This window comes from Pipistrellus hanaki, assembly GCF_964339955.1.
Source record: "Pipistrellus hanaki genome assembly, chromosome: 1".
Lineage (NCBI taxonomy): Eukaryota > Metazoa > Chordata > Mammalia > Chiroptera > Vespertilionidae > Pipistrellus > Pipistrellus hanaki.
Window position 1 is genome coordinate 118,271,749 of NC_140503.1, and position 27,476 is coordinate 118,299,224.

The 27,476-nt window shown below is 41.0% G+C and overlaps 1 protein-coding gene across 1 annotated transcript in view; it reads right to left on the minus strand.

The window, feature by feature from the left end:
* Positions 1-5,233: 5,233 nt before the first annotated feature.
* Positions 5,234-27,476, minus strand: part of RSU1 (Ras suppressor protein 1) — a 223,674-nt gene continuing 201,431 nt past the window's right edge. The window contains exon 9 of the mRNA XM_084871373.1: positions 5,234-5,402. Coding sequence (XP_084727499.1) covers positions 5,249-5,402 — 154 coding nt within the window. The 3' untranslated portion in view covers positions 5,234-5,248. The remainder of the gene's footprint in view (positions 5,403-27,476) is intronic.

Consider the following 27,476-nt stretch of genomic DNA (forward strand, 5'->3'; position numbering starts at 1 on the left):
TATAATGGCAGCCCCAGCAAACTAACACCAGTGTATATATTACTATTGACTTGGTTTGGTCTCTTCCCCCCACTGAACAGTCAAGTAAATAAGGGCAGAAACTTAATTTTGCTCCCCTCTATCTCCATATCTACAGTAGTGCTTGGCATATAGTTGCTGTTCAGTAAATGGAGTTTGGGATATCATTCCACATGCCTGGCCCCAATTTGGGGGTTTAGCAAAGGGTGTCCATTTGTCTGCCGATAGAAACTACATCCCCAACCAAGCCTTAATGGGTAACAAATGCTGTACTTCGGTTTCTGTTTGCTTTATATTGTTTCCCAGTTGGTTTAGAACTTGGGCCAGGAGGAATGCCAGTAATCAGTGCCCTTGCTCCCAAACATTCTGCAGCATCTTGCAAATGGCAGGTACCCAATGAATACCCCAAACTACCCTGTTTGCATATTTCCTGACAATTTCCACACATGTGTATTTTGATTCCCAGCTTCTAGAGGGTAGATATTGTCCTCAGTGCTCACCTTTCTGCCCTCTTGTAGTAGCAGTTAATTAAATCCTTAATTATTGAAAGACCAGTATATGCATTCACGGGAGCCCTGGGGGAATATTAGCTCTGCTCCCAAAGAGTCCCCTTCCCCGAGAGTTTTCTCACTTCCCTACACCTCATCTCTCGTCCACAGTATACAGAGCACAGAAGTGAAATAGGAGAGTTTTTACTTTGAGTCTCTCTCTGTCCCATTCCCCCTGGCCACAGACACTGGACCAGAAATGGTCACTGTGCCAGTAAGATGACTTTTCCCAGGAACTTGGATTGAGACCAAGAGGTTCATCATGGCCTCTTCTGGCTGCATGACTTAATTTTTATATTCTCATACAATGGAAGGAGGGCAGTGGATGCCCACTGTAAGTACAGGGAAGAGAAGGCAATTCACAGAGAAAGCAAAGGAGTACATAGTCAGGCAGAGAGCAGCATGACAGGAGCCATGAGAGCTTGCCAGGCGTTTCCTGGAGCCACTTCTATTTCTGCCCATCATTTCCACCAGACACCCCTCTGCTCTGTCATCAGTCCCCCCATCTTTGCTTCAGTTTGTGTGAGTTTGTTTCTGTTGTTTATAAAAACAAAACAAAATACACCCACAAAGATAAACCAAAAAAGGACAACAACAAAAAAACCCAAAAAAACTATTAACTCACTCACCCTGTGATACATAATTTTTTTAAAATATGGGTCATTTCTTTCTGAAAACGAGGCAAGAAAATCCTTGCCCCCCTCCCCTACCTCTCAAACCACACATTACAGCCATGTCCTTTGAGGTAACGGAGGAGCATTGGCAAGCATCGGCCAATGTCAGGATTGGACGGCATTTCTTTGCAATTCTTTCCAAATAGGATGAAGTACACCTGTGCTCCCAGATCTACCAGGAGCACTCAATGTTTTTAAATCTATCTTTTCCTAAATTGCCTCATAAGTTTTCACCATTCTCAGGCTCACCTTTCTCAACAACACCAGCTGAGATCAACTCAGGTGGTTGCCCTGACAGTTCCAAATCTGAAATGCTAAACAAAGATCTTTATAGGAAGAAAGTCATTTGTCTTCCCTCCCTTATGTTTACAGCTACACCGTTCAAGAGAAAATGGCCGGGGAGGTGGGTGAGGGGATCCTTGTGTACAAAGTTAAATCCAGGTGGACTGAAAGAACCAATTGTGGGAATCGTCTTCAAGGATTCCCACCCATCTTCATTTGTATCCTATTGATAACCAATTAGGAGGTTGTTGCAATAGATCAGGGCAGATGGCAGCCTAGACCCGGTCTCAGAGGAAATGGTGATAAGTGGTCCGTAAGGGCTCAGTGAGCAAAGAAACAGGGGCCAGGGAAGGAAGTCGATCATAGGCCCAGAAACAAAGCATACCCAGCAATGAGGAGTTCTAGGAAGAAAATAAAAGCGGGTGATGGGACAAGGCCCTGAGTGCTTCCGTAGGTTAAGGGAGCAGGGAGCCAGGACCTCTCTGAGGAAGTAAAATGTAAGCTGCGGCCTGGAAACTCTGGGGAAGAAAAAAGAATTCAGGTTGAGGAAACATCTAGCAAAAGACCCCACCTTATGAACAAGCCTTACATGGTGGTGAGCCAGAAGGGTGGCTGGGCCAGAGTGAAGCGAGGGGAGAACAGGTCAGGAAGGGGAAGGGGACCACTTCTCCAGGTCCCTGGTAATGAAACATCTCTGGTGATTCAAGGGGTCATTTTTCTTCCTGTTTATACAGGATTTGTCCTTTTTTGAAAGAAAACCAATACCCTTTATTTTTTAGAATAGGTTTGGGTATCCAGAAAACAGAGTGGAAAGTACCGAGTTCCTATATAGCCTCTTTGCCTTCCACACAGTTTTCCCTATTATCAATGTCTTTGCTTTAGTGTGAGGTATTTGTTACAAAAGATGGATCAATATTGGTCTATGATTATTAAAGTCCATAGTTTATATTAGGGTTCACTCTTTCATTAAAGGAGCCTTTACATAGACAGGGGAATGGAATGGTTGTGGTCTGATGTACAATTTTGGAAGACTCAGGTTCACAAGCTACTGTTATTGAATTGTTTCTCCTCCCAAAATTGATATGTCAAAGCCCCAACCCCAAGTACCTCAGAATGTGGCTGAGTTTGGATATAGAAATTTTGCAAAGATAAGTAAGGTAAAATGAAGTCTTTGGGCATGGGCCCCCATCCAATATAACTAGTGTCCTTCTCAGAAGTCATTAGGACACAGACACACATACAGGGAAGACCCCGTGAGGATACAGGAAAGCTGGTCATCTACAAGCCAAGGAGAGAGGCCTCAGAAGAACCAATCCTGCCAACACCTTGATCTTGGACTTCTAGCCTCCAGAGAATAAATGTCTATTGCTTAAGCCCTCCCAGTCTACGGTACTTTGTTATGGAAGACATAGCAAACTAATATGGCTATGAAGATGTGCTATTTAAAAACCTGTTTAATTTCACTCAAGATTTAAAATTAGAGGGCTCCCTTTTTGGCTATTACTGACCCTGCACAGGGTAGCACTGGAGGTCACACTGTGGGACACCCTGAGTTAGAATGGAAGCTTTGGGAAGGAGGGGACTTCATTCTTGTCGCTGCTATAACCTCAGTCCCTGAAGTTGTGCTTGTAATTCAATATTTGATAAATAAATGAAATAGGCATGTGGCTTTACACCGTTCCATGTACACAAATCTTACTCCAGGTTCTTACTCCATGTTCCCTTTCCAAAATTCGCTGCCACTTGACCTCAGTTAAAGGAAAGCATGACCTTATAGCTTTCTCTTATCTTTTATAAACAAGTCACAGGGAATGGGCATCCACACCATCCCAAATCTGTCCTGTGTTCATGCCCACATCTTCCATGGGATTGAAAAATTCCACATGCTTCCCAGTGTTTTCTTTTAATCTAATATTTAACAATTATAGTTTCTTCGGTTACATATATATAAACACCTAAACAAAAGGAACAGTCATAAGAAAATAGATGTCAGATTTTTCTCATCACTCTGTCCAGGGAAGTCTCCCGGGCACTGGTTCTCTAGGTGGTGTGCACCAGATCCGGCCTTCCCTGGAGAACTCTTTCATCACCTCAGAGTGCAAGTGTGGCAGAAATACTCTAGTCCTAGAGACTGAATGTAAAAGGCACTGAGTGAGAAAGGAAAGTGGCTATCTTTATTTTTCATAGGTGTAAGAGAACATTTGTGAGCTATTCAAGAATGACAAGAATGGATAATTAGGTATAACAATAATTTCCATGGATTAATTGAGGCTTTTATAGTAGCCCATCATAGTCATATCTAAAGGCTCCAGGGTCATTCTTAAAGAAGAAACAGAGGCTCACTTCACAACTAAAGAAAAGGGTATGTATCATAATCATATACATGGGCTGAAGCAACATCAAGGAGTAAGGTATCTTTAAGGACGGGCTTGATTTTCTTGCGTCTGTATTTCCTGTGAAGTATTCCTTCTTGTTTCCCTGACTTTCTGTGTGTGTGGGCACAGCTCTCCTCTCGGTCCTATTGGTCATTCCTTTATGTAATCTCGGATTCTAGAGGAACCTTGTCTTCTTTGCTTAGTTCATTGATATAGTTAACTCTGGGAGGAGTCCTTTGTATGAGGCCATGTCAGCTCATTGCATGGACTAAAGGCCTGGCTACCCAGGGCCATGTCACAAGGCTCGACAGGCTGTGCACAGTGACTCCAGGGCTACCGTGGGCCACTTGCACACACTGGTCCCGTCTGAGCCCACTCTCTTGGAAGAAATAGTTGGAGTTTCTGGGATATGACAGGCATGTCTGGGACACCTTGCTTTTGCATCCCATTCATTTGACTCTCAGTTGCACTTAAGTTCACAGTCTGAAATGGCACATATGGGTTGGAAATAAGCTTTAGATAACAATGAAGACCTCTATTAGTTATTTTCCTATCTATTAACTTGATTTAACTTACTTTGCAAATTATAGTTCATTTGCACATATTAGTAAGAAAGTATATGCAAAACCCAGTCTTGTGTAAAAACTTCAAATATATCTTAAGTTGAATGCAACATCTTGATAGCAATTTTTTAACATATATCGTCACTGGTAAACAAAAGCCAGATAGCAAATATTAAATGTTATAGTAAATACATGGTGAAAACAGTGTCAGGCAAATGGTGTTTAAAAAACTTACAAGGAAGAGTGAGGTCTCTATTTCTCTCACCACATAAGCAAGAGCACGGTGTTGGCTTGAGGGACTTGGAGAAAATGGAAAGTTCCCAGCAACAGCCAGTGTAACTGCCCACCACAGCCTCTGGCCTGAAGAAGGACACACCTTCATTACAGCTACTTTACTACACCTGCCCCGGTCCCTGGCCTCACCTGAAGGGAGGCAAGGAGGAAAAAGTTTACCTCCTGAAAAACAAGTTCTGAAGGTCCCAAAGGTCCTCTCAAAGAACCCAATTCATTTCCCAGCAGCCACCCACACACCCAAGGGCTACGTGGAGCCCAGTGTGAAAGGACAGTCATTGCACAAGCTGAAGCATTGGGATTAGAAAAACCATAGGGACATTTAGTCATTAGAAACACATTGAGCTGGTACTTTATAGATTATGTATATCTTATATAAAATGTGCTTGATGATGGGAAAGAAAAGAGGTGCCAAATCTGAGAAATGGCCACTTCCACCAAATGTGTGAACAGAAAGAAAAGTCGATTTGTTCCCCACTGTCTGCAGAATTCCTGCTTTAGCGGGGATATGGCAGTCCTGTTTCCTTTCCACTTCCACTTGGCAGCTCCACAGGCGATCTTCTTTCCAGGAATGAGGGAGATGGTGAGAGGTAAAGTGGGAGTTTTCCAGCCATTTGGTTGACACCCTGCTTTTGAAAATAGGTTATGTCACTTCACAGTTCCTGAGAGAAAAAGAAAGACAGAAATCAAGTGCTTTATTTTTTTCAAAATGGATAACAATAACAAGCAGTTGCTTTACATTTTATCTTGATCTTTGATAGCTAAATTTTGATCTTTGATGTCGAGTTTTATTTTTTTTAAACACCCGATATAAACTAAGAGTCATGTTTCTGCCGCCTCCTTTCTTTCCTGTTCAACCTGGATCCCTCTGCAAGCATTTTTCTATGCCCTTGGCTTGGGTGACAACATGTGCCAGCTAGGGGCTTTGTCCACACTCCCTGGTTCTCAAGAGCTTTGATGGTAGACTGCATCTTCCAGCATCAGAGTTGAGCTAAGGGAAAGGATTGTTGATGTAAAAATTAAGCTCCCTCTGCCGGCTGTGGGCTCCCTCTGCAGAAACAAATGCCTGAATATTCATTTAGAGGCTGGATTCTCCCATCCTCCTGCCCAGCCATAAGGCCTTTTTCACAATGGCGGTGAGGAGGGTCAATGTACCTGAGACTTTGGACAGCCAGACAGGCAAATGCTGGAGTGGATCCAGCTGAGGATGCTCTCTGAGGTTTTACGTGCACAACCTGGGATTCTGGACAGAGTTAATTGATAAGGTTTATAACTGAAAGGGACAGATGGCAGACCTACCCTGAAATAGCTTCTCTGGAAGAGCAACACATGGTAGATTGCATTAATTGTAATAATCGCTTTTCATGCTTTGATAGAAACTGGCAAAGACCTTCAAAGATCTTCTAATCATGGCAAATTAGCACGGGTCCCCTCAGCAGTGACAGAGCTGCAGTGCCTTGGCTCTGGCTTTTGCTAAGAGGCTGAGGGATCGTAGAGCCTGGGAAGCACTAGCTCGGGAAGAGGTGGCTGGGAAGCCCTGGATGTTCACAAGCTAGAGGAGGACCTTGCCACATCTGGGGCCAGAGGGAGATAAGATGTAGATATAGATATAGATATAGATATAGATATAGATATAGATATAGATATAGATACAGATACAGATACAGATACAGATACAGATATAGATATAGATATAGATATAGATATAGATATAGATATAGATAGATATAGATATAGATATAGACACAGACATAGACATAGACATATAGATTGATTTCAGAGAGGAAGCGAGGAGTATTAAACCGTGATTGGAATTGAACTATGGCTTCCTGGTTCATAGGTCAATGGTGATGATATAAGCTGACTTTCCTCTTATTTAATGATTGGGTCTTTGGAAATATAAGCTCAAATGAGGTCATGAGAGTGGGTCCTAATTCACTGTGACTGGTGACCTCATAGGAAGAGATGAGGACACAGACACACAGAGGGAAGACCAGTGAGGACAGAGAAAAGATGGCCATCTACAAGCCAAGGAGAGAGGCCAGAACAAACTCTCCCCTTGGGGCTCTCAGAAGAAAACAACTCTCTCACACCTTCATCTCAATCACTGAGCCAGTGGGCGGGTGAAGGTATTTCTTGCAAGTACATATGGGTTCATTAAATAGCCATGGGGATCAGGATTTCCAGAAGCTCCTCTCTCAGCGCACACTGCAGGCGAAGATCATGTTGGTGTCAGGTCCTTCCTTTCCACTCAAAGGAATATGGGAGGGTGCCTTCCTATAACATTGCTCTCTTTTTCTTCTGTGTGTTTTTGTTTAATTAACCATGTAACTGGAGGATAATTTCTACTATTTCACAAAAACTTTCCTATCTGTCCTTTTCTTTCTTCTATGAAGACTTCCTTGTCCTGTATTTACTGTCCCTCCTTTAAGTGTGTTGAGTCAAACATCTTCTTTGGGCATGGAATTATTCTACAACATTGGTAGCTTCCCATTATTTTAATCTCTCAGGAATATCCATGTCTTTTTCTCTTCATTCACCCTGTCAAGTGCCAGAAAGCTTCATGGAGAACGCACTGGATTCCAGGCCCTCTCACAGCAAGGAGCATGTGAATGGCACCTGGGATACCAAGATTCTTTATAGCTGACATATTTCTCCATTATTTGAAGCACTTTTGTAATATCTCATTTAATTCTCAAAGCAACCCTGTGAGGTTATTATTATCACCCTTGTTTTCCCAATTAGAAACTCGAGACCCAGACAGATGAAGCAATTTTCTCAAGGTCACACAGATCACAGGAGGCAGAGCTACAGCTGGAAACGAGGCGGTCTGCCTCCAGAGCCCCTGTTCTTCAAGGTTTGTATCTTGAAGAGCTAAGGCTGATGATGTGTGTGGGCAAAATAGTAACTAAGCAAACAGTTTCAGCCCAAGATGTCAAAGACCCTATTATACATATACAGATTGGGGGAGGGGTAAAAAAAGTTTTCCCATCAAGGGCCAGATAATGAATATTTAGGCTTTGTGGGTCACAATGTTCCTGTGGCAACTACTCAGCTCCATCTTAGGAGCAAGAATAGCCATAGGCAATATGTAAACAGATGAGGTGTCTGTATTCCAATAGAACTTTAATGATTAGAACAGGGGATGGGCTGGGTCTGACCAACAGGACTATAGTTTGCTTACCTCCATGCTCTGTATTAGGCGATAACAAGAAATTGAGCATCAGTTAAGAGGTAGCTGTTTGAATTAAGCCTTGACTATAAGGCATCAGAAAAGGAGAAAGATGTTCTGGGTAGACAGAAACATGTTTGAAAACTGGGACATCTGATAGAAATGGATATTTGGAAACATGTGAAATTGTGAGTGACAAGAGATGCATAAGACAAAGGCAGAAAATGGGTTTGGAAAGGAGGATTTGTTAACAGTTTACTGTGAAATGTCTGCTTTCAACGTGTGGAGATATATATATATATATATATATATATATATATATATATATATATATATATAATAGTTTTGTAGGCTTGTTTTCCTGCACAAACAACTTGTTTGTCTTCCCCTGATACAACTTTGATATTTTTCTCTTAATTTCTAGCATGGAAAATGTCTCCATGTGCTATTTTATCAGTAAAACAGGGAGAAGAAAAATCATAGTGTGTCTACCATCTACACATGGATAAACATGGTCAAAGAAACATGGTATTTCAGAGATGCCAGACTGTAGCATTCTAAGAGATACTCAGGTAAAGATGAGGACAAATTTTTGTCTTTTGTGAAACCCCATGGGTGTAATTTCGCCATTAGTCAAGATGGATGTTTCAATGCCGAGACATGAGAAATCTCTGAAACACCAGCGGCATTACAAGAATGCTGCAGGGAAACAACATTGATTCCATTCTTTTTCTTGGGCTGTAAGTCAACTCAAGTTGCTTATGACAGCTTGCTGATGAAACATGATTTATAATGTTCACAGACACATGTCCAAGCTATTAACTTTATTAAAAATGACTGCATAGGTCTGAAAGCTACTGAATATTGTGTTGGATTCCAGTTTCTAAAATCAAATGATCTTCCTGGGAGTATATGTGGGACAGCTTCTCAGAACAGTTTGAGTCTCTCTATGGGAGAAAGGAATGGGGCTGAAAAATAAATCAGCTTTCTTCAAAACAAGGGTATGTCTTTTCTTGATTTTAAGATTCTCCATCTGAAAAAAATTAAGTTATGTTTTTGTTTTTTATAACTGAGACATCAAGTTAATTAGATGATATTCCTAAGTCAGGTGCCAGACAAAGGTACAAGTTTTCTCAAAAAGAAAATCTAAAGGTATAATGGATTCTTAAGCCCTTACCCACATCTAAGGAATAAACAGGTATAAATATGAGCTATTAGGTTACATTGAGCCCTATTTCTCCACACCCACCCAAGGGAGCTGGGTGGAGAGACTGTACCCTGTACTTCCAACTTACTGGGGTCCACCAGGAACTCCACAGTTAGAATGACATGGTGGGCTTAGTAGGCTGGCTGGTTCCTAACTCCCATCCTAAAGGGTGGAGAGCAGGCCAGCTCCTCTAAGAAGGATGGTTTAGGTGGGCCTGTCTATGAAAGTTTATCAGAGTAAAAGGATTTGCTAGTGTCACTTGTAGACTGGAGCTGGGTCATGTGGTAGAGAGCTGAGCAGCAACAGTCTGAATGAAGTCTAAGATGGCCACACAGCAGATGAAGGGGCATTGGTTGAAAGAGGATGAGGGTGAATCCAGTTTCACACAGGTTGAGGAAACCCTAGGGAAAGAGAGATTCATTTTCCTGCATTCAGGGAACTGTAGGTGAGACAGCCATGAAGATGTCACCAAAGAACAGAAGCATGCACAAGAGAAAGCACTCAACATCTGCCAGGCTAGAGATCATTTAACAGTCCCATCCCATCTTCCACCCTCACTATGAAACCCACCCTCCTCTCTGCTCCAATGGTGGGGGTGTTAGAATCTCCACTTAGCAGCAGCGGGGAGGAGGAGGAGAAGAGCAAAGTAAGGAAACAGAGCAGAAACTAATCACACCACCTTCCCAGACGACAGCATCTGGACTCCAGATGGAAGGAGGAAAAGCATCAACTTTGATCATCTTTAAAGTATTGACTCTTCCACACAACTGGACATTCACACCACTAACTGACTCAGTGTCTTATGGCCTAAGAATGATCAGAGAGGTGATGGGTCTGCTACCATCTTCATCAAAGGTAAACAATTAAGGATCCTCACTAATGGTATTTCAGCAAACGGGAAATAAAGTTGCTTTGATAATGCATTTGTACTAGTCCTGAATCTAGTTGCCCCCACACCCATGTTTTGCCTCATCTGCTGTCTTCAGTATCGCAGAGCTGTGGTAGCAGAATTTGGACTGGCCTCCAAATCTCCAACTGCTGGAATATACACTCATGGGGAAGGACTTGTGAAAATGATGGGATAGTTACTCCTTGATTAGGTTGTGTTGTATAAGACTCTGACTTAGCAGACTGGAGAGGGGGAATTTCCTGCTGGCTTAAAAGAAGAAAGCTGCCATGGTGTGAGAGAGCCTAATTGCTAGGACATGAGCACCACCTCCAGGAACTTCTCAAGATTGCACAGCCAACCAGAAAACAGTCCTACAACCAAAAGAAGTTTAATCCTGTGGACAGCCTGCATGAGTGTGGAGGAGGACCAGAGTCTTATATAAGACCACAACCTTAGCCAACACCTTGATTTCAACATGTGTGACTCTAAGTAAAAGACCTTCCTAACCCATGTCTGAACTCTGATCCAGGAAAAGTATTAAATAATAAATATGTGTTCTTATTTTTAAATAGAATTTCTCTCTTTTAAAAAAATATATTTTTTTATTGATTTCCAAGAGGAAGAGAAAGATAGAAACATCAATGATGAGAGAGAATCATTGATTGGCTGCCTCCTGCATGACCTGTACTGGGGATCAAGCTCTCAACTTGAGGATGTGTCCTGACCGGAAACAAACCGTGACTTCCTGGTTCATAGATCAATGCTCAACCACTGAGCCACACCAGCTGGGAGATACGTGTGGTTTTAAGCATCTAAGTTTGTGATATCCAGTTATACAGGTATAGAAAACTAATACTGGAGAGTTAATTCTGGAATCTGCTTTCCAGGCTCCTGTGTAAGCTGGGCTCTATCGGGGTTCAATCAGTAAGAGGTATTGTATGAAATGGAGGTGTTAGGAGAAAACAGGATATTTTCCCTGCTTCGCTGATGCAAATAGCTTTTGGGAAAATCACTGTGTTCCCATGGTGGTACCAGCTGCCATGAGGTGAGAACTGTCCTCCACTGCCTCTCCTCTTGTTCCCCCTTCTAGGGGTTGGAGATATCAAAAACTGCTATAGTCCTTATGGAGAAGGGAAGCAGACAAGTAAGGGAGGGGGGGATAGAGAAGAAGTGCATCACACTTCACCTTGCCTGCAGTCTCCAGTGATTCCACCTCTTCTCACTGTCCTTGCTCCACGATGTTGGCAATTTTAGGCTCACCTTACTGCCCCACCTTTAGCTTCTCGCTTGTTCTATACTTGAGTAACCCAATCCCATTAAAGCCCCTATAAAAAACAAACAAACAAACAAAAAAACTCTACTGCTTTCTGATTCCTGATTAGACCCTGACTGATAAAATATTCCATGAGTCATATGTGTCCATATGTCTATCTATCATCTATCTATCATCTATCTATCTATCTATCTATCTATCTATCTATCTATCTATCTATCTATCTGAAAATTTTAAGTAAAAGAATCAACCAAGCAGACTCAGTGGATGGACTATCACCACTCCTAGAATGCTTTCAGGTTGGTAATAAACTTCTAAAAGAACACTGCTGTTTGCATTTAGCAAAACAACATGTTGAAGGCTTTCATAAATAGATCTTTGAGTTAATTAGAAAGCCCATCTAATCTGTGGAATCACCAATCTTTGGGTGTCCTTAGCCTTCCCTACTAGAAACTGAGTCTAGAAAGGGAGTCTGAAGAAACTTCTGCCCCCTCCTTCTTCCCTGTCATCTTCTCATGTCTTCAATATTGACTTGTATCACTGGCCTAAATCCACAAAGTCCAGAATTAGCAAGTATCAGAAGCAAATATATACAAGGTATTCCAGTTTTTTAACAACATATTTTATCTATAGTAAAATGAGACATTTCAGAATCCTACTTATTTGATCATGCTGGCAAATTCCCCTAAATAGAAACACTTCCTCAAAAAGGTGAATTCCAGACTGTTATAAAATTTCAAATTTCTTTACCCCTTTATGACATGCTAGATATGACTAAAATTTACAAAAAGAAAATGTTCAGAGGAAGAGACACTCAGATGCAAAGTCTCAGTAAACCAACAGAAGTGTCAGTGCTGTACCACTCTTTTATTTAACATGAGTTATGCATTAAAAGCCAGTCCACAGCCTGGACTGTGGATGGGTGTCCATACAGCTCTCAGTGTCTCACAGAGGTAAAGCTGTTTGTGAATGCTGACCTAATTATTAGACTTTCCAATCCCATCAATAGCCCAATGAAAGCATTAGGCAGACAAAAGGAAAGAACTATTCAATGTGATCCAACTCCTAGTGGAAGATCAGTACAATCAACTCCTCATATGAAAGTTTGCCAGGGAGAAGTATTACCACTATGGTGTCAATCAGCCTCTGCCAGGTCCCCCGTGGGCCATGAGAGAGCAGCCCCTACAGGAGATGTTTGTTTATAATCAACAGGCAATACAGAGCATTTGCCCTCTGACCTTTGATTTTGAACTCACAATGATGCTATGGACAGAAACAAATGACAAGAATGGATTTAAACATGAGCAGGTTGATTCTACAGCATGTTTTTTTTTTTTTTTTACTTTTGATGTATTCTTGTATCTGTAGGCAATCCATGGCTGCAAATGATAAATGAATTTAGTTCTGACATGAAACTGGTTGATATTTTCATTTACATTAATGAGTAAGAGGAAAATGAAACAACAAAGAAGACATATGTTGGATTTTCACTCATTTATCAATGACATGAGTAACTTCTCTGCTGAATCAGGTAATAATTTTAAATACTAGAATCCCACTTCATTTTTGTGCTACTCAATATATTAGCTACAAATATGACACAATTTTAAATTTCATTTGCATAGTAAACATTTTATCCATCAATTAATCTTTTGAAATAGTAATTAACATTAATTGAGCAGTTATTATAAGCCAGAAAGTATTCTAAAAACTTCATAGATATTAAAACATTGATTTTTCATAATAACATTATGAACTTGGTGCTATTATTATTTCAATTTTAGAGATGAAGAGATTGAATGATAGACCCCTTGCATGGCTCAGGGGTTGAGCATCGACTTAAGAACCAGGAGGTCAGAGTTCAATTCCTAGTCAGGGTGCATGCCTGGTTTGGGAGCTCAATTTCCAATCAGGGGCATGCAGGAGACAGTCATTTAATGATTCAATCTTTTCTTCTCCTTTCCTCTCTGAAATCAATAAAAATACATTAAAAATAAAGAAATTGAGTGACAAAGGGGTTTCCTGGTCCACCTACCCACAGTTCAATTCCCACAATGCTTTCTCAAACTTTTCTCTTTAATATTCTTTACTTAATCTTAAATCCAGATAATAAAACAACCTCAGATGTGTGTGCTTGCCAATTTCTCTGGTGTAAATCTTAATGTAATCCTCAAATGTTAATCACTAAGCTAGAAGCTCAATGAAGGCAATGAAGAGCCTGCTGACTTAATGTTGCACATCAGAAATTAGTACAGCTCATGGCACATGCATGGTAGATGCTCAAAATACACTTAGAGGATGAATAAGTCCTCTCTATCTTCCCTATTCTTAAATAAATAGAAAAGAGAAGTTCCTAACCTTTCAGTCATTTCTTTATTAAAATTCCTTGTTTTAGAGTTTTTTGTTATGGTTTGTTCCCAATTTGTTATTGAGATAAGGTAAGTCCAACAGAGGCCTAAGGCTGCCTTCCAACACTTTCCCCTTCCTCGGTCAAGAACAGGGATGGTTGAAGGAAAAAAGTGAATCAGAAAATCCAAATTACATGTCTGCTCCTTAGTTCACCATAAATTCCTGGTTGAACGTGGGTGATGAGAAAGGGATTACTAATCCCTCTAAACTTGTCTTCTTCCTCTTCATATTTATATCATTTACAGATTTTTCTCTCCCTTTGCCATCCTTATTCTGGTCCTAAGTGAATGCTTCCTCCATCAGATCTTTCCTTAAATATCACTTTGCTGTAATATAGGCCTTCCTTGGCCACCAACAGTCCTTATCTCAAATCACCATGATCTCTACCATTTTTAAAATGTTCTCTAAAACTTTCTACATATTATATATAAATTATTTCTATAAAATTTATGTATTTTTCTCTAAAATATTCCATTTGGCTTAAAAAATATAAGCCATATATACATATAAGCATGCTTATATGTTCATTTGCTGCCTCCTCTGCCATCCGCCCTTCCTCCCCCAATGTAAGCTATATGAGCTATGTGAGGGTAGGGATTTTTTTGAGGGGAGAGGTGAGTCTATTCCACTTACAGTTATATCTCTAGCTCCTCAAACAATAAATACTTGTCAGAAAATGAGCAAATGATTCAAGTACCTATTTTGAGCCATATATTGTGCTAGGAATGTGTAATTATCATAAAACAGACATGATTTTTAGCTTTAAAATTGATATAATCTAGGAAAGACATTAAACAAAAAATATACAACTAATTAATTAATTATAATTCTGTTCAGTTGGAAGGAAAAGTACAGGGGTATTAGCTTTAAAGTCATGGAAGACACTGATTTTTAGGCTGAGTGGTAAGTGGACACAAAAATGATCAAGAACAATGGCAACAGAGCTATAGTCAGGCATGCAGGGAGCACAGGAGCTCTTTCAGAACACGGTCGCTTGCTGACAAGATCCAGCCAGTCGTAAGTGAATAAAATTAAACCTTTAGGAATAAAGCAGATATGGTGAAGAGCTTGCTGTAAGCATTGAATCTATTTAGATAAAGAACTAAGGATAAATATAGTGGCAATTATGGTTATAGACCACATTGAACATGTTATAAACCTTGACAATATAAAAACAGTAAGATAACCATAAAAATAGGAAGGAAAGGGGGAAATTGTAGGAGGACGTGTGAGTTCTAATTTCATCATTGTTGTAGCAAGGAGTTAGCAGATCATGTTAAAATCAAAATATGTAGTTAAAATTTTATAATGGGTTGTTTATTTTCTTGAGGATTGAGAGGTCTGTCTATATTCTGGACACAAATTCTTTATCAGATACATGATTTGCAAATAGCTAGTCCAAGTCTATAGCTTGTCTTTTTATACTTTCAACAATTTCTTTTTACATTTTGATGAAGTCCAATTCATCACTGTAGTAGCTTCAAGTTGTAAACAACCCGAATAACCATCAACAGGGTGTGAAAAATAAATTGTTGCATATACATACAATGGAATACTATCTTCCTTTTGAATAAAAGAGTAATATGCAAATTGACCATGATTCCAACACACAAGATGGCTGCCCCATGTGGTCAAAGATTGCTGCCCCCATGTGGACAAAGGATGGCCGCCACAAGATGGCCAGCATTGGAGGACAGTTGGGAGGGACCAGGCCTGCAAGGGAGGGCAATTGGGGGTGATCAAGCCTGCAGGGGAAGGCAGTTAGGGGTGACCAGGCCAGCAGAGGAGGAAAGTTAGGAGAAAACAGGCTGGCAGGAGAGCAGTTAGGCATTAATCAGGTTGGCAAGGGAACAGTTAGGCATCAATCAGGCTGGCAAGGGATTGGTTAGGGGTGATCAAGCTGTCAGGAAGAAGCAATTAGGGGCAATCAGGAAGCCAGGCAGGTGAGCAGTTGGGAGCCAGCAGTCCTGGATTGTGAAAAAGATATCCCAGATTGGAGAGGGTGCAGGCTGGGCTGAGGGACACACAACCCCATGCATGAATTTTGTGCACCGGGCCTCTAGTTATATATAAAAGCCTAGGCCATCAGAATGACTGAACAATCGAAATGACTGGAATAACCAGTCACTATGATGTGCACTGACTGCCAGGGGGCAGATGCTCAACACAAGAGCTGCCCCCTGGTGGTCAGTGTGCTCCCACAGTCAACCTCCCTCAGCCAGCCAACTTCCCGTGGTTCCTTACCCTAGCTGGCAGGGCCCTGGGCTGGGATGGTGAACTGGGGGTGGGTGGTAGAGAACATGGCTCCTTTCCAGGGGGGTCGAGAGCTGGCTCCCTTCTGGGGCCAGTGGCCAACCACTTGTGGTCCATTCCCCTCCAGCTGGCAGGCCCTGATCGGCCCGGCCCCAATCAGCTTGATCACTGGCCAGGCCTAGGGATGCCATCTGTGCACGAATTTCATGCAGGGAGCCTCTAGTGTAGCAATAAAAAGGAATGAATCACTGATGTATACACCAATACAGAGAAATCACAAAATAATTATGCTGAGTGAAAAATGTCAGGCAAACCCAGCTGGTGTGGCTCAGTGGTTGAACATCAATCCATGAACAAAAAGGTTCATGGTAAGGGCACATGCCCAAACTGAGGGCTGGATCCCTGGTGGGGGTTGTGCTGGAAGCAACTGATTAATGATTCTTTCTTATCAATGTTTCTATCTCTCCCTTTCTCTCTAAAATCAATAAAAAATATATTTAAAAAGAAAAGAAAGAAAAATGCCAGGCAAAGAAGAGTACATACTGCATGATTCCATCTATATAAACTCTAGAAAATTCAAACTTATCTGTGATAAAAAGCACATCCATTTGATGGGGCAAGGTTGGCAGGGAGGGGTGAAAGAGAGGATTTGCAAAGGGGCATGAAGAAACTTCTGTGGATGAAGGTATGTTTACTATCTTGAGTGTCATAATTTCGTGGGTGTGTATACATGCAAACCTTACCAAATCAGACATTATTGTATAATTAGTACAGTTTGTATACCATGGTACATTTTACGTGTAGCTAACTGCATGCCAATTATATTTTAATAAGTGTTTATAAAACAGAATGGTTCTATTAATAACTTGAGTTTTTATTAACTTTAGAAGAATTTTCTAAGAAGTAATGTTACTTATGATTAAGTTCAAATAAATGTAAAACTTTTAACTTAAAAGAAAAGAAAGATATATATATCCCGATACAAGAAATTTATGCATGGGAAGAGGGGTCTCCTCGGCCCAGCCTGCACCCTCTCTAATTCGGGACACCCCTCTCACAATCCTGGACTGCTGGCTCCTAATTGCTCACCTGCTTGCCTGCCTGATCGCCCCTAACTGACCACCCCCCCCCGCCCCCCGCCCTGTCAGCCTGGTTACCTCTAAGTACCTCCTGCTGCCAGCCAGGTCATCCCCATTCCTGCCAGCCTTTTCACTCTTAACTGCCCCCGCCCCTAGCTGGCCTGGTCACCCCTTACTGCCCCCATGCTGGCCTGATCACCCCACACAGCCTGTTGTTTTTCAGTCATTTGGTCGTCCCTCACTAACCCCCCTGCTGGCCTGGTCATAGGCAGCCATCTTGTGAGGGTGTGATGGACAATTTGCATATTACCTCTTTATTATATAGGATATATATATATATATAAAATAAATTATATATATATATATATATTGAACAACTACCCTGTATTGGCTGGGTTTATTTCAAGCATGCATGGTTTTCAATAAATAAACCTAGTTATTATGTTATTATGAAGAAAAAGGAGGGTGAGGAGAGGGATAGGAGGAGGGTCATCTGGACGGGAACGAAGAGGGTTTGACGCAAGGAGAGGCCTACAGGGAACAGCCTGCAGTAGGAGGGGCTTGGAGTGAAAACAAACACACACACAACTAACCAAATAAATAAGTGCATAGGTACAAACACCACACACACACACACACACACACACACACACACACACACACATTCTCTCTCCCTGGAATATGAGGGAGTAGCCAGAGATGAGGTGAGGACAGAGAGAGATTCTAATTATGTGGGACCTTGCAGGTTGTTCATTAGGATTGAGGACTTTATCCAAGTTTGAAAAGGGAAATATTATAAGATTTGTATGATACAAAGATACGCCTTTAAAAAAGTACCTAGATGACTGCGGTTGTACAGAGGCTTAATAATAGTGAAACAATTATTTCTAATGGAGTTAATTTTTAAAAAAAAATTAGGGCTTGCTCCTGAAATGAGGTGAATTTGTTCAGTATTACTTGACTCACCCATGCAGCCAGCACTTCCGCCATAGCTGGCATGTAGCTCTGGAGGGGAGTATGGTCTTCGCATTTGGTTCTACCACAATCAGGAGGGTATATAGACAAATGGGTGTTCTCCTGCTCACTGTGAAATCAGGGTTTGCTTAGCTCTGAAAAGTGAGTTCTGCCAGGTCTATCCATGTCTCAAAGGCTGAGATCCTTTGTTAAGTCTCTGAGGCATGAGCAGACTGGCATATCTCAGGGGAAGAGAGGGAAGGGGAGATGAGAAGAAAAAAACAAGAAAGACATACACTTATATGCATAGCCCATGGACATAGACAATAGAGTAGTGAAGGCCTAAGTGAGGGTAGAGGCTGGGTGGAGGGGGGGAAATTGGGAACATCTGTCACACTATCAATTATAAAAATATATATTTTTAAAATATATTGTATTGATTTTGTACAGAGAGGAAGGGAGAGAGATAGAGAGTTAGAAACATCAATGAGAGAGAGTCATCGATCAGCTGCCTCTTGCACACCCCCTACTGGGGATATGCCCGCAACCAAGGTACATGCCCTTGACCGGAATTGAATCCGGGTCCCTTCAGTCCCCAAGCCAATGCTCTATCCATTGAGCCAAACCGGTTTTGGCTTTTTTTTTTTTTTTTTTTAATATATATTTTATTGATTTTGTACAGAGAGGAAGGGAGAGAGATAGTTAGAAACATCAATGAGAGAGATATTTTTAAAAAGTGAGTTTTTCACTTAAGACTGGCAGAGAGAGAAAGGGAGGGAGGGAGAAGAGAGGAAGAAAGAAAGGGAGACAGAAGGAACAGCAAAACTAAGCATAGTTGAATGAAGCACACAATGGCGCTGAGAACAGAAATGAAAGAAAGAAAGAAAAAGAAAAAAAAAGGAAAGAAGGAAGGGATTGAGGGTAGGAAAAGAAAAGAAACAAAATAAAATGAGGCCGAAACCAGTTTGGCTCAGTGGATAGAGCGTTGGCCTGCGGACTGAAGGGTCCAGGGGATTCTGGTCAAGGGCATGTACCTTGGTTGCGGGCACATCTCCAGTAGGGGGCGTGCAAGAGGCAGCTGATCGATGACTCTTTCTCATCAATGTTTCTAATTCTCTATCTCTCTCCCTTCCTCTCTGTAAAAAAAAATCAATAAAATATATTTTAAAAAAATAAATAAAAATGAGAAGAATCAGTACCAGCAGAAGTGGTTGATCCCTTCAGGCCCTCGCCTTGCTGTAATTATTTAGCTCAATGGGTTTGGGCATCAAGCGAGTCACCCTAAAGGGCTTGGCTTAGAATCGTCACTGTGACCAATTAGCTGTCCTGCATTCCCTGATTTCTCAGCCACTCCCATCACCTCGGGTCAGGTACTCCAGCTGTCAGTTTGTCACCCTGAAATAATTTTCCCATAAAATGGGAGCATAGGTCTTATTTCTACCTCACAAGGCTGATTTTAAAAATCTGTATAGGTAATTTACTTGCAGGAAGCCAGAATGTTAACATTTAAAACAGAATTCTCAATTCAGAGGTAATGATTTTGCTTTTCTTAGTTTGTAAATAAACAAAGATTCACTAAGGGTCTACTTTTGTGTTCAAAGAGCTCTATTCAAAGTTCAAAGTTGTGGAGGAGACACGAAGCAGGTATTAAAAAGAGTCCCTTTACATCAAAATTCCCAACTTCTGGTCTTCAAGTGACCACGTGAAAACAATAAAAAGGCCCCATTGACCCTTTCTAGCCACCCCACTCCCCCACCCCAAGCTTTCACCACACTGTTGTCTGTGTCCATGGGTCTGTATATCTATGCATACAAGTTCTTTGGTTAATCTCTTGCCACCCAAAAAAGGGGACATGCATAATACTTTCAACAATAAATATTTGAAAGAAAGAAAGAAAGAAAGAAAGAAAGAAAGAAAGAAAGAAAGAAAGAAAGAAAGGGCAATAAGTCAATTGGAGAAAATATTATTTAGAGGGTCCTCAAATAATATAATTTCATTCAGTATCATTTTGTTTTAACATTGATGAGATGCAGTAGGAATTTAATTCTTATTTATGTCAATTAGCTTATAGTAAAATTGGTTTTATTATGTGTTGTTTTACTTCAAGTCACAGAACCTATCAATGATATTATGTGAGGACTGAAAGTATATATACTAGAGGCCCGGTACACAAAATTTGTGCACTCAGGGGAGAGGGTTCCTCAGCCTGACCTGCACCCTCTCACAGCCTGGGAGCCCTCGAGGGATATCCAACTGATGGCTTAGGCCCACTCTCTGGCGAGTGAGCCTCAGCCGACAGTCAGACATCCTTAGTGCTGCCATAGAGGCAGAAGAGGCTCCTGCCACCACCGCTGCACTTGCCAGCCATGAGCCCAACTTCTGGCTGAGCAGCACTCTCCCTAAGGGAGTGTTATGACCACCAGGGAGCAGCTCCTGCCATTGAGTGGGATTGGGCTGAAACTGGCTCTCCAACATCCCCTGAGAGGTCCCGGATTGTGAGAGGGTGCAGGCCAGGCCGAGGGACCCCACCAGTGCACAGTTGGGTTCTGGGAGGGACACGGGAGGTTGGCCAGCTGGAGAGGGACCATGAGAGAGCTCCAGGGTGTGTCTGGCCTGTCTCACTCAATCCTAATTGGCTGGACCCCAGCAGCAAGCTAACCTACTGGTCGGAGTATTTTCTCCCTGGTGGTCAGTGCATGTTATAGTGATTGGTCAACTATCTTCCCCTTGGTGGTTAGTACACATCATAGTGAATGGTTGAGTGGCCTTAGCATATAATTAGCATATTAAGCTTTGATTGGTAGAACAGATGACGGGACTACTGGACACTTAGCATATTATGCTTTTATTATATAAGATATAGTCATGTGCCACTTAACAATGGGGATACATACATTCTAAGAAATGTGTCATTATGTGATTTTTGTCATTGTGTGAACATCATAGAGTGACTTACAGACCCCTAGATGGAATAGCCTACTACACACTGAGGCCATATCATATAGCCTAGTGATCCTAGGCTACAGACCTGTGCTTCATGTAACTATACAAAACAATACAAGATTAAATCAAGCACAAGAAAAAGTGAGGTAACCAGGAGACACAGTAAACAGGAGATGTGTAATGTTGCTGCTGTTTCAGCATACTATGTTATAGAAAACTTATTTTTATAAGTAGAAAGGGTACACTTTAAAATAATAATAACATGTATAGTAAATACATAAGCTATTAACATAGGTTGTCATTATAATCAAGTATTACATATTATCATTACCAAGTATTATGTAGGGTACATATTTACATGTGCTACATTTTTATGCACCTGGCAGCAAGGGCTTGCTTACACCAGCATCTCCACACACACGTGAGTAATCAATCAGCTATAGCGTTGCAACAGATTTGGGTTATTGGCCAGGAGCTGGGTTCTTCTCATGGACGCAAAAAGATTTTAATGTCAACAAAAATGAAAAGTAAAGCAAAATGTGGTTTATTGAAGATATACTCCAAATGAGGAGTAGGGGAGAGAGAGAGAGAGAGAGAGAGAGAGAGAGAGAGAGAGAGAGAGAGAGAGAGGGAGAGAATATGAATGGCTGGCTGCTTTAGCTCACTGAGAAGTTAGAAAAAAGGGGGCTTTGTAGACAGGTTTAGGGGGTGAGCCCAGAAAGAGTTGCCACTGCCCATTGCTCCCCTGATTACAGTCTCTGGGGGGATATGTGTCTGTGGGGGAATGGCATACTCCTTAGACTCGAATGCACCCTGTGTCCTTTGTCCTGAGTATATTTCTCTCTCTCTCTCTCTCTCTCTCTCTCTCTCTCTCTCTCTCTCTCTCTCTCTCTCTCTCTCTCTCATAAAAAATACATTTTTTTTATTGGTTTCAGAGTGGAAGGAAGAGGGAGAGATAGAAACATCAATGATGAGAATCATTGATCAGCTGCCTCCTGCACGTCCCATACTGGGTATCAGGGCTGCAACCCAGGCACATGCCCTGACCAGAAATCAAACCTTGACCTCCTGGTTCATAGGTCAACACTCAACCACTAAGTCACACCAGCCTGGCTATTTATCTCTCTTTTGCAAGTGGAGATCTTAGGGGAGGTATCAGGGGAAGGTCTCAATAGAATATTCATCAGCTTTCCAGGTGTGCTCTTTCAGGTTGTGGTCTCCACTGATGAGTTAGTGCCAGGGCAGGGACTCATTAGTCGATGTAGCTGGTCCTGAGGCAGCCATGGTGTCATCTGTTTGGTTTTGGTGCTTTTCTGGGCCTGGAGATGAATACAACTGAAGCCTGGATGTTATCTTTAGGGAAGAAAAGGTCTGGGGCGTCTAAACTGCCTGATCTGCGATATGAAAGATTAGGAGTCCAAACCAAGGACCAGTGTTGCTGGCTTGTTCCAAACCTGCTCGCTGTCAGTCTATTGGCTGCTGGGCCACCCACACAGAGGCAGTCTAAGGCAGTGTTGGTCTGACCCCTGTTCGGGACCCCAGGGAAGGCCCCACCCCAGCCACTCAGGTCTAACTTCCTACCTAACAATGTTATATATAGCTATGATGTCACTAGGCAATAACACTTTTTTATTATTGATTAAGGTATTATACATGTGTCCTTATCCACCCATTGCCCCCCACCCCACTCCCAATCATGCCCTCACCCCCCCCTGGCGTCTATGTCCATTAGTTATATGCATGCATACAAGTCTTTGGTTAACCTCTAGCCTTTACCCCTACCTTCCACTACCTTCCCTCTGAGGTTTGAACATCTGATTGATGATTCTCTGTCTCTGGATCTGTTTTTGTTAATAAGTTTATGTTGTTCATTATAATCTGCAAATAAAACATTTTTAGCTCTATTATAATCTTGTGAGATCACTGTTTTATATAGTCTGTCATTGACAGAAACATTGTTATGAGGTGCAAGACTTTATCATCTATCTATCCATCCATCCATCCATCCAATTAAGAAATATACCTAGAAAATATAAAGAACTTTTACAACTACATAACAAGATGAACAACCCAATTGTATAACACTAGATAAAGAGATGAAGGAACACCTTACCAGAGAAGACCTGTGCATGGCTAACAAGCATATGAAATGATGCTCAACATCAGCCATCATCATCCACTTAGATATCACTCACCCCATTAGAATGACCAAAATTAAAAAGATGTGACAATACCAAGTGTTGGCAAATATAGGGAATAACTGGTGGTGGGGATATAAAATTGTTCAACCTCTTTCAAAAACAGTTGGAAAGTTTCTTATAAATATACACTTACCACGTGCCTTACCGTACTACTAATGCATATTTACCCAAGAGAAATACACTGAGTGGCCAGATTATTATGATCTCTGAACACATAATAATCTGGCCACTCAGTGTATATCCTATATAATAAAAGGCTAATATGCAAATTGTCTCCTTGACAAGGAGCTCGACCAGCAGGCAGGCCTGCCAACCGCCCATGTCCCCTCCCCTTGGCCAGGCTGGCTGGATCCACCCATGCACGAATTCATGCACCAGGCCTCTAATATATATATATATATATATATATATATATATATATATATATATATATATATATATTGAGTGGCCAGGTTATTTTATTATGCATTCAGAGATCATAATAATCTGACCACTCAGTGTAAAAACATATATTCACAGAAAGACTAACGCATGCATGCATAAAGCAGTTTCATTTATGGAAGCCAAAAAGAGGAAACAAACTAAATGACCATCATCAAGTGCATGAATACACACATGCACTATCTTCACATACTGCAGAACTAACAAGCCAAAAAAAAAGGAGGTGGGGGATAAACTACTGATACATGCAACAAGGTAGATGGATTTCAAAAGCATTATGCTGCATGAAAGAAGTCAGACACAATATACCATAATGCATAAGATTCATTTTACATAAAACTCTAGAAATGACAAAATAACAATTGTGACAGAAAATAGTTTAGCGAGTGCCTATGTTGGAGGAGGGGGGGTTGACTAGGAAAAGACAAAAAAGAAAAGAGGACTTTTGGGGAGATGAAAAGGTCCCATATACCTTGATTGTGGTGGTGATTACATTTGTGTATAAATTTGTCAAAATGTATTGAAATGCATGCTTTAAATTGGTACATTTTATTGTTTATAACATATACCTCAATAAAACTGATTTAACTTACAAAAATGAAAGAATTCTTACACCAAAATCTTGCAGTCTAAGAAGAATTGTATCCTTAGGGCACTTTATTCCAAATTACATCAGCTTGAGGACAGGGAGAGTTTTTTAGTTAGGGGAATCTTGAAGCCTGTTCTAATATTAACATACTTTCTATATTAATGTTACCATCAATCACATCTCAATCTATAAAGTGACAAAGATTCTAAGTAAATCAAGTAGCATATCAACTCCTTCACCTGACATCTTGACTATCCTTTATAATGTCATCTGCCTTCAAACAAATCAAATTTTGTCCTAAGAGATACTATTCATAATATTTGTGCCATCAGTTTTACATTTATCGTGCACACTGGCTAACATCGAGGTTCTTTAAGTTTAAGAGACTTAAGTGACATTTGAAAAATATCTGAGATAAAAAATATAGTAGATGAATAGTTTCCTTAATCGGTATAATCTCCAAGAAACTGATTATCACAGTTTATAACTGATTCCTGAGAATATTTTTAAAGTCTTGGAGTACTGTTGAAATAAATGTATTACAAATGATCATTTATATTATAAAAAGATAATTAATAATAAAAAGCAGCTTTTTTTTTATGTCCCTTCTACTCAAATTATTTCCAAGTACCATCATCGATTCCTTTGCGGAATTTCTTGCCATTACTTTTCATGACAAGTTTGAGCTCTGGGTGCTCTGGGGGAGCAAGAATTGTGCTACTTGCAGAGTGTTTGGTTACAGCACGTCAGTCACCCACGGAAGACCACATTTCCTTATAGAATGTTCCTTGCATGGTTTATCCTAAAGGTGCTGACTCTCACTCTATCAACCAACATGTGATGCAAAGGTCCCCGTTGGCCCCAGGATCCGGCAGGTTGCAGCGCCAAGAATACAGGTCTTTCTTTCCCCTTTGTTTTTATTTGCAGCTGTTAAGGAAACCGAAGGATAGGGATGACTTGAGATTCTTCTAGAGCCAACCACCAGCAACACCCTCTCTGAGGTGGGAAACAGGGTTGCTGGTCTGGCATCTCCACTGGATCGTATTCATTAACAGGCTTCATGCTTGCTTGAGCCACATCCATCACTTCCCTAAAAGGAACCAAGTGCCTTCTGTTTGCAGAAATGGCCTCAAAATGGTGAGACAGGTTTTGTAGGTAGCCATGAATTTCTTCTATATAATTGCAACTTGTACAAAGAAACTGAATTCACAAACATAAAAACAAAACAAAAAACACCAGGTATGAAAAGTTTCCAATCCTATTAATTTCTCATTTAGACATTCCCTCCTAAAGCACATATGGGACATAGGCTGAGAAGAGAGGATTATGCCTCTGAGGAGTTCATTTTATATTTTCAGATATCATCATTATCTAGAAGGATTTAGTTATTGCCAAATTAAGCTTGAGCTGTATCAGGTATTGCACAAAGATGTGGTCCCTGGCTACTAGACTCTTACTTTACAAACAGGTAAAGTATTTACAGACCGAATCAAAACTTCTAAACAGTGCAGAAATAGGAAATGTGCACATTGTATACAAGTTGAGAGCATTGAGGAAGAGAATTGTATTGGGTAGAGAATTCTGTAATCATATCAGATGGCACCAAAAGCAAAGGAAGACACCCCCTTCCCCCCTCCTAGCCCAGTGAATCATGGGATCATGCCCATGATCTTCAGAAAAGCAGTTCAATTCATGGAGTTTTCATCTCTCCATCTGTTAAATGATACTATCTGTTTAAGGACAGTATCATTCTATTTGCTTATTCAACAAACTGATTGACTTTTACCTCCGCATGTTGACCCCTGAGAGTAGATCTTCAAACATAAAAATAAAAGCATTATAACCCTTACCTTCAGAAGCAGTTGGTAAAATGACATGTAATGGGAGAAAACTGTATAGTTAGGATGCTCTTGACTACATGTAACAAAAGGTCTAAAAAGTTGTGCCTTAAATAATAAAAATATTATCTCACATAAAAAGTCTCAAGATAGAAGGTTTTAGGATCGGTTAATTCCATGGCCCAGTTTCATCATGAAGGACCCAGGTGCTTTCTGTCTTTCCCCTCTGACACCCTCAGAACACTGGCTTCAGTCTACTGACTTGCCCATATTCACCTGCACAAATGGCGGCCACAGCTCCGGGCAGCACATCCCAAGGCAACTGAGATAGAGACTTTGAGGACTAAGTACATAAAGCATAGGTCCTGGTATATAGCGATTTCTTTCTTTTTTAAAATACATTTTATTTATTTTTTACAGAGAGGAAGATAAAGTGATAGAGAGTTAGGAACACCAATGAGAGAGAATTATCGATCAGCTGCCTCTTGCAAACCCCCTACTGGGGATGTGCTCACAACATGCCCTTGACCGGAATCGAACCTGGGACCTTTCAGTCTGCAGGCCGACGCTCTATCCACTGAGCCAGACCGGTTTAGGCATATATAGTGATTCCTTGATGGATGTTAGCTTTTATTATTTTTGGTAATATGTTATACTATTTTGCTCCACAGAAAACTGCTTATATTAGTCTGCTACCATAACAAAGTATCATAGATGAGGTGGCTTAAATAAACAGAACTTGCTGTATCATGGTTCTGGAGGATAAAGTTTGAAATCATATGTTAGCAGGATTGGTTCCTTAGGAAGGCAGGCTCTGCTCTAACCTGTCTACTTGGTTTGTAGACATCCATCCTTTCATTGAATATTTTCACATTGTCCTCTTTGTTCATGTGCCTTTCTCTTCAATGGCATTCTTTGCATAGACACCAGTCATATGGGACTAGGGGCACATCCTATTGCAGTATAACCTCATCTTAAAGAACTATACCTTCAGGGACTGTATTTCCAAATAAGTTTACATTTGGAGGTATTGGAGGAAGTCAGAACTTCAACATATGAATATGGGGGGAAAGAAATTCAACCCATCAATGTGCATAAGTCCAGGTGTCTTTATCTACTAATACTTTTAAAAAGATCTTTCCTTTTAAGAGAGAGAAAATAAGTAAGAAATGAGCCAACTGTTGAGAGGACTAGATCTCCCTTCTAAGTAGCAAACTCCTTTTATCTTACTATGGGTGACTTTAAGATCCACTAGGAGGTGAAAGCCACTGTGGGAAAGTGTGCGTATACCTGGCTCTTGAGGCCCGGTGCATGAAATTCGTGCACTCAGGAGGGAAGCAGGGAGTCCCTCAGCCTGGCCTGTGCCTTCTCACAGTCCAGGAGCCCTGCAATCAATTGCCCTAAAGAGGTAGGCCCTGCCAAAACCGGTTTGGCTCAGTGGATAGAGTATCGGCTGTGGACTGAAAGGTCCCAGGTT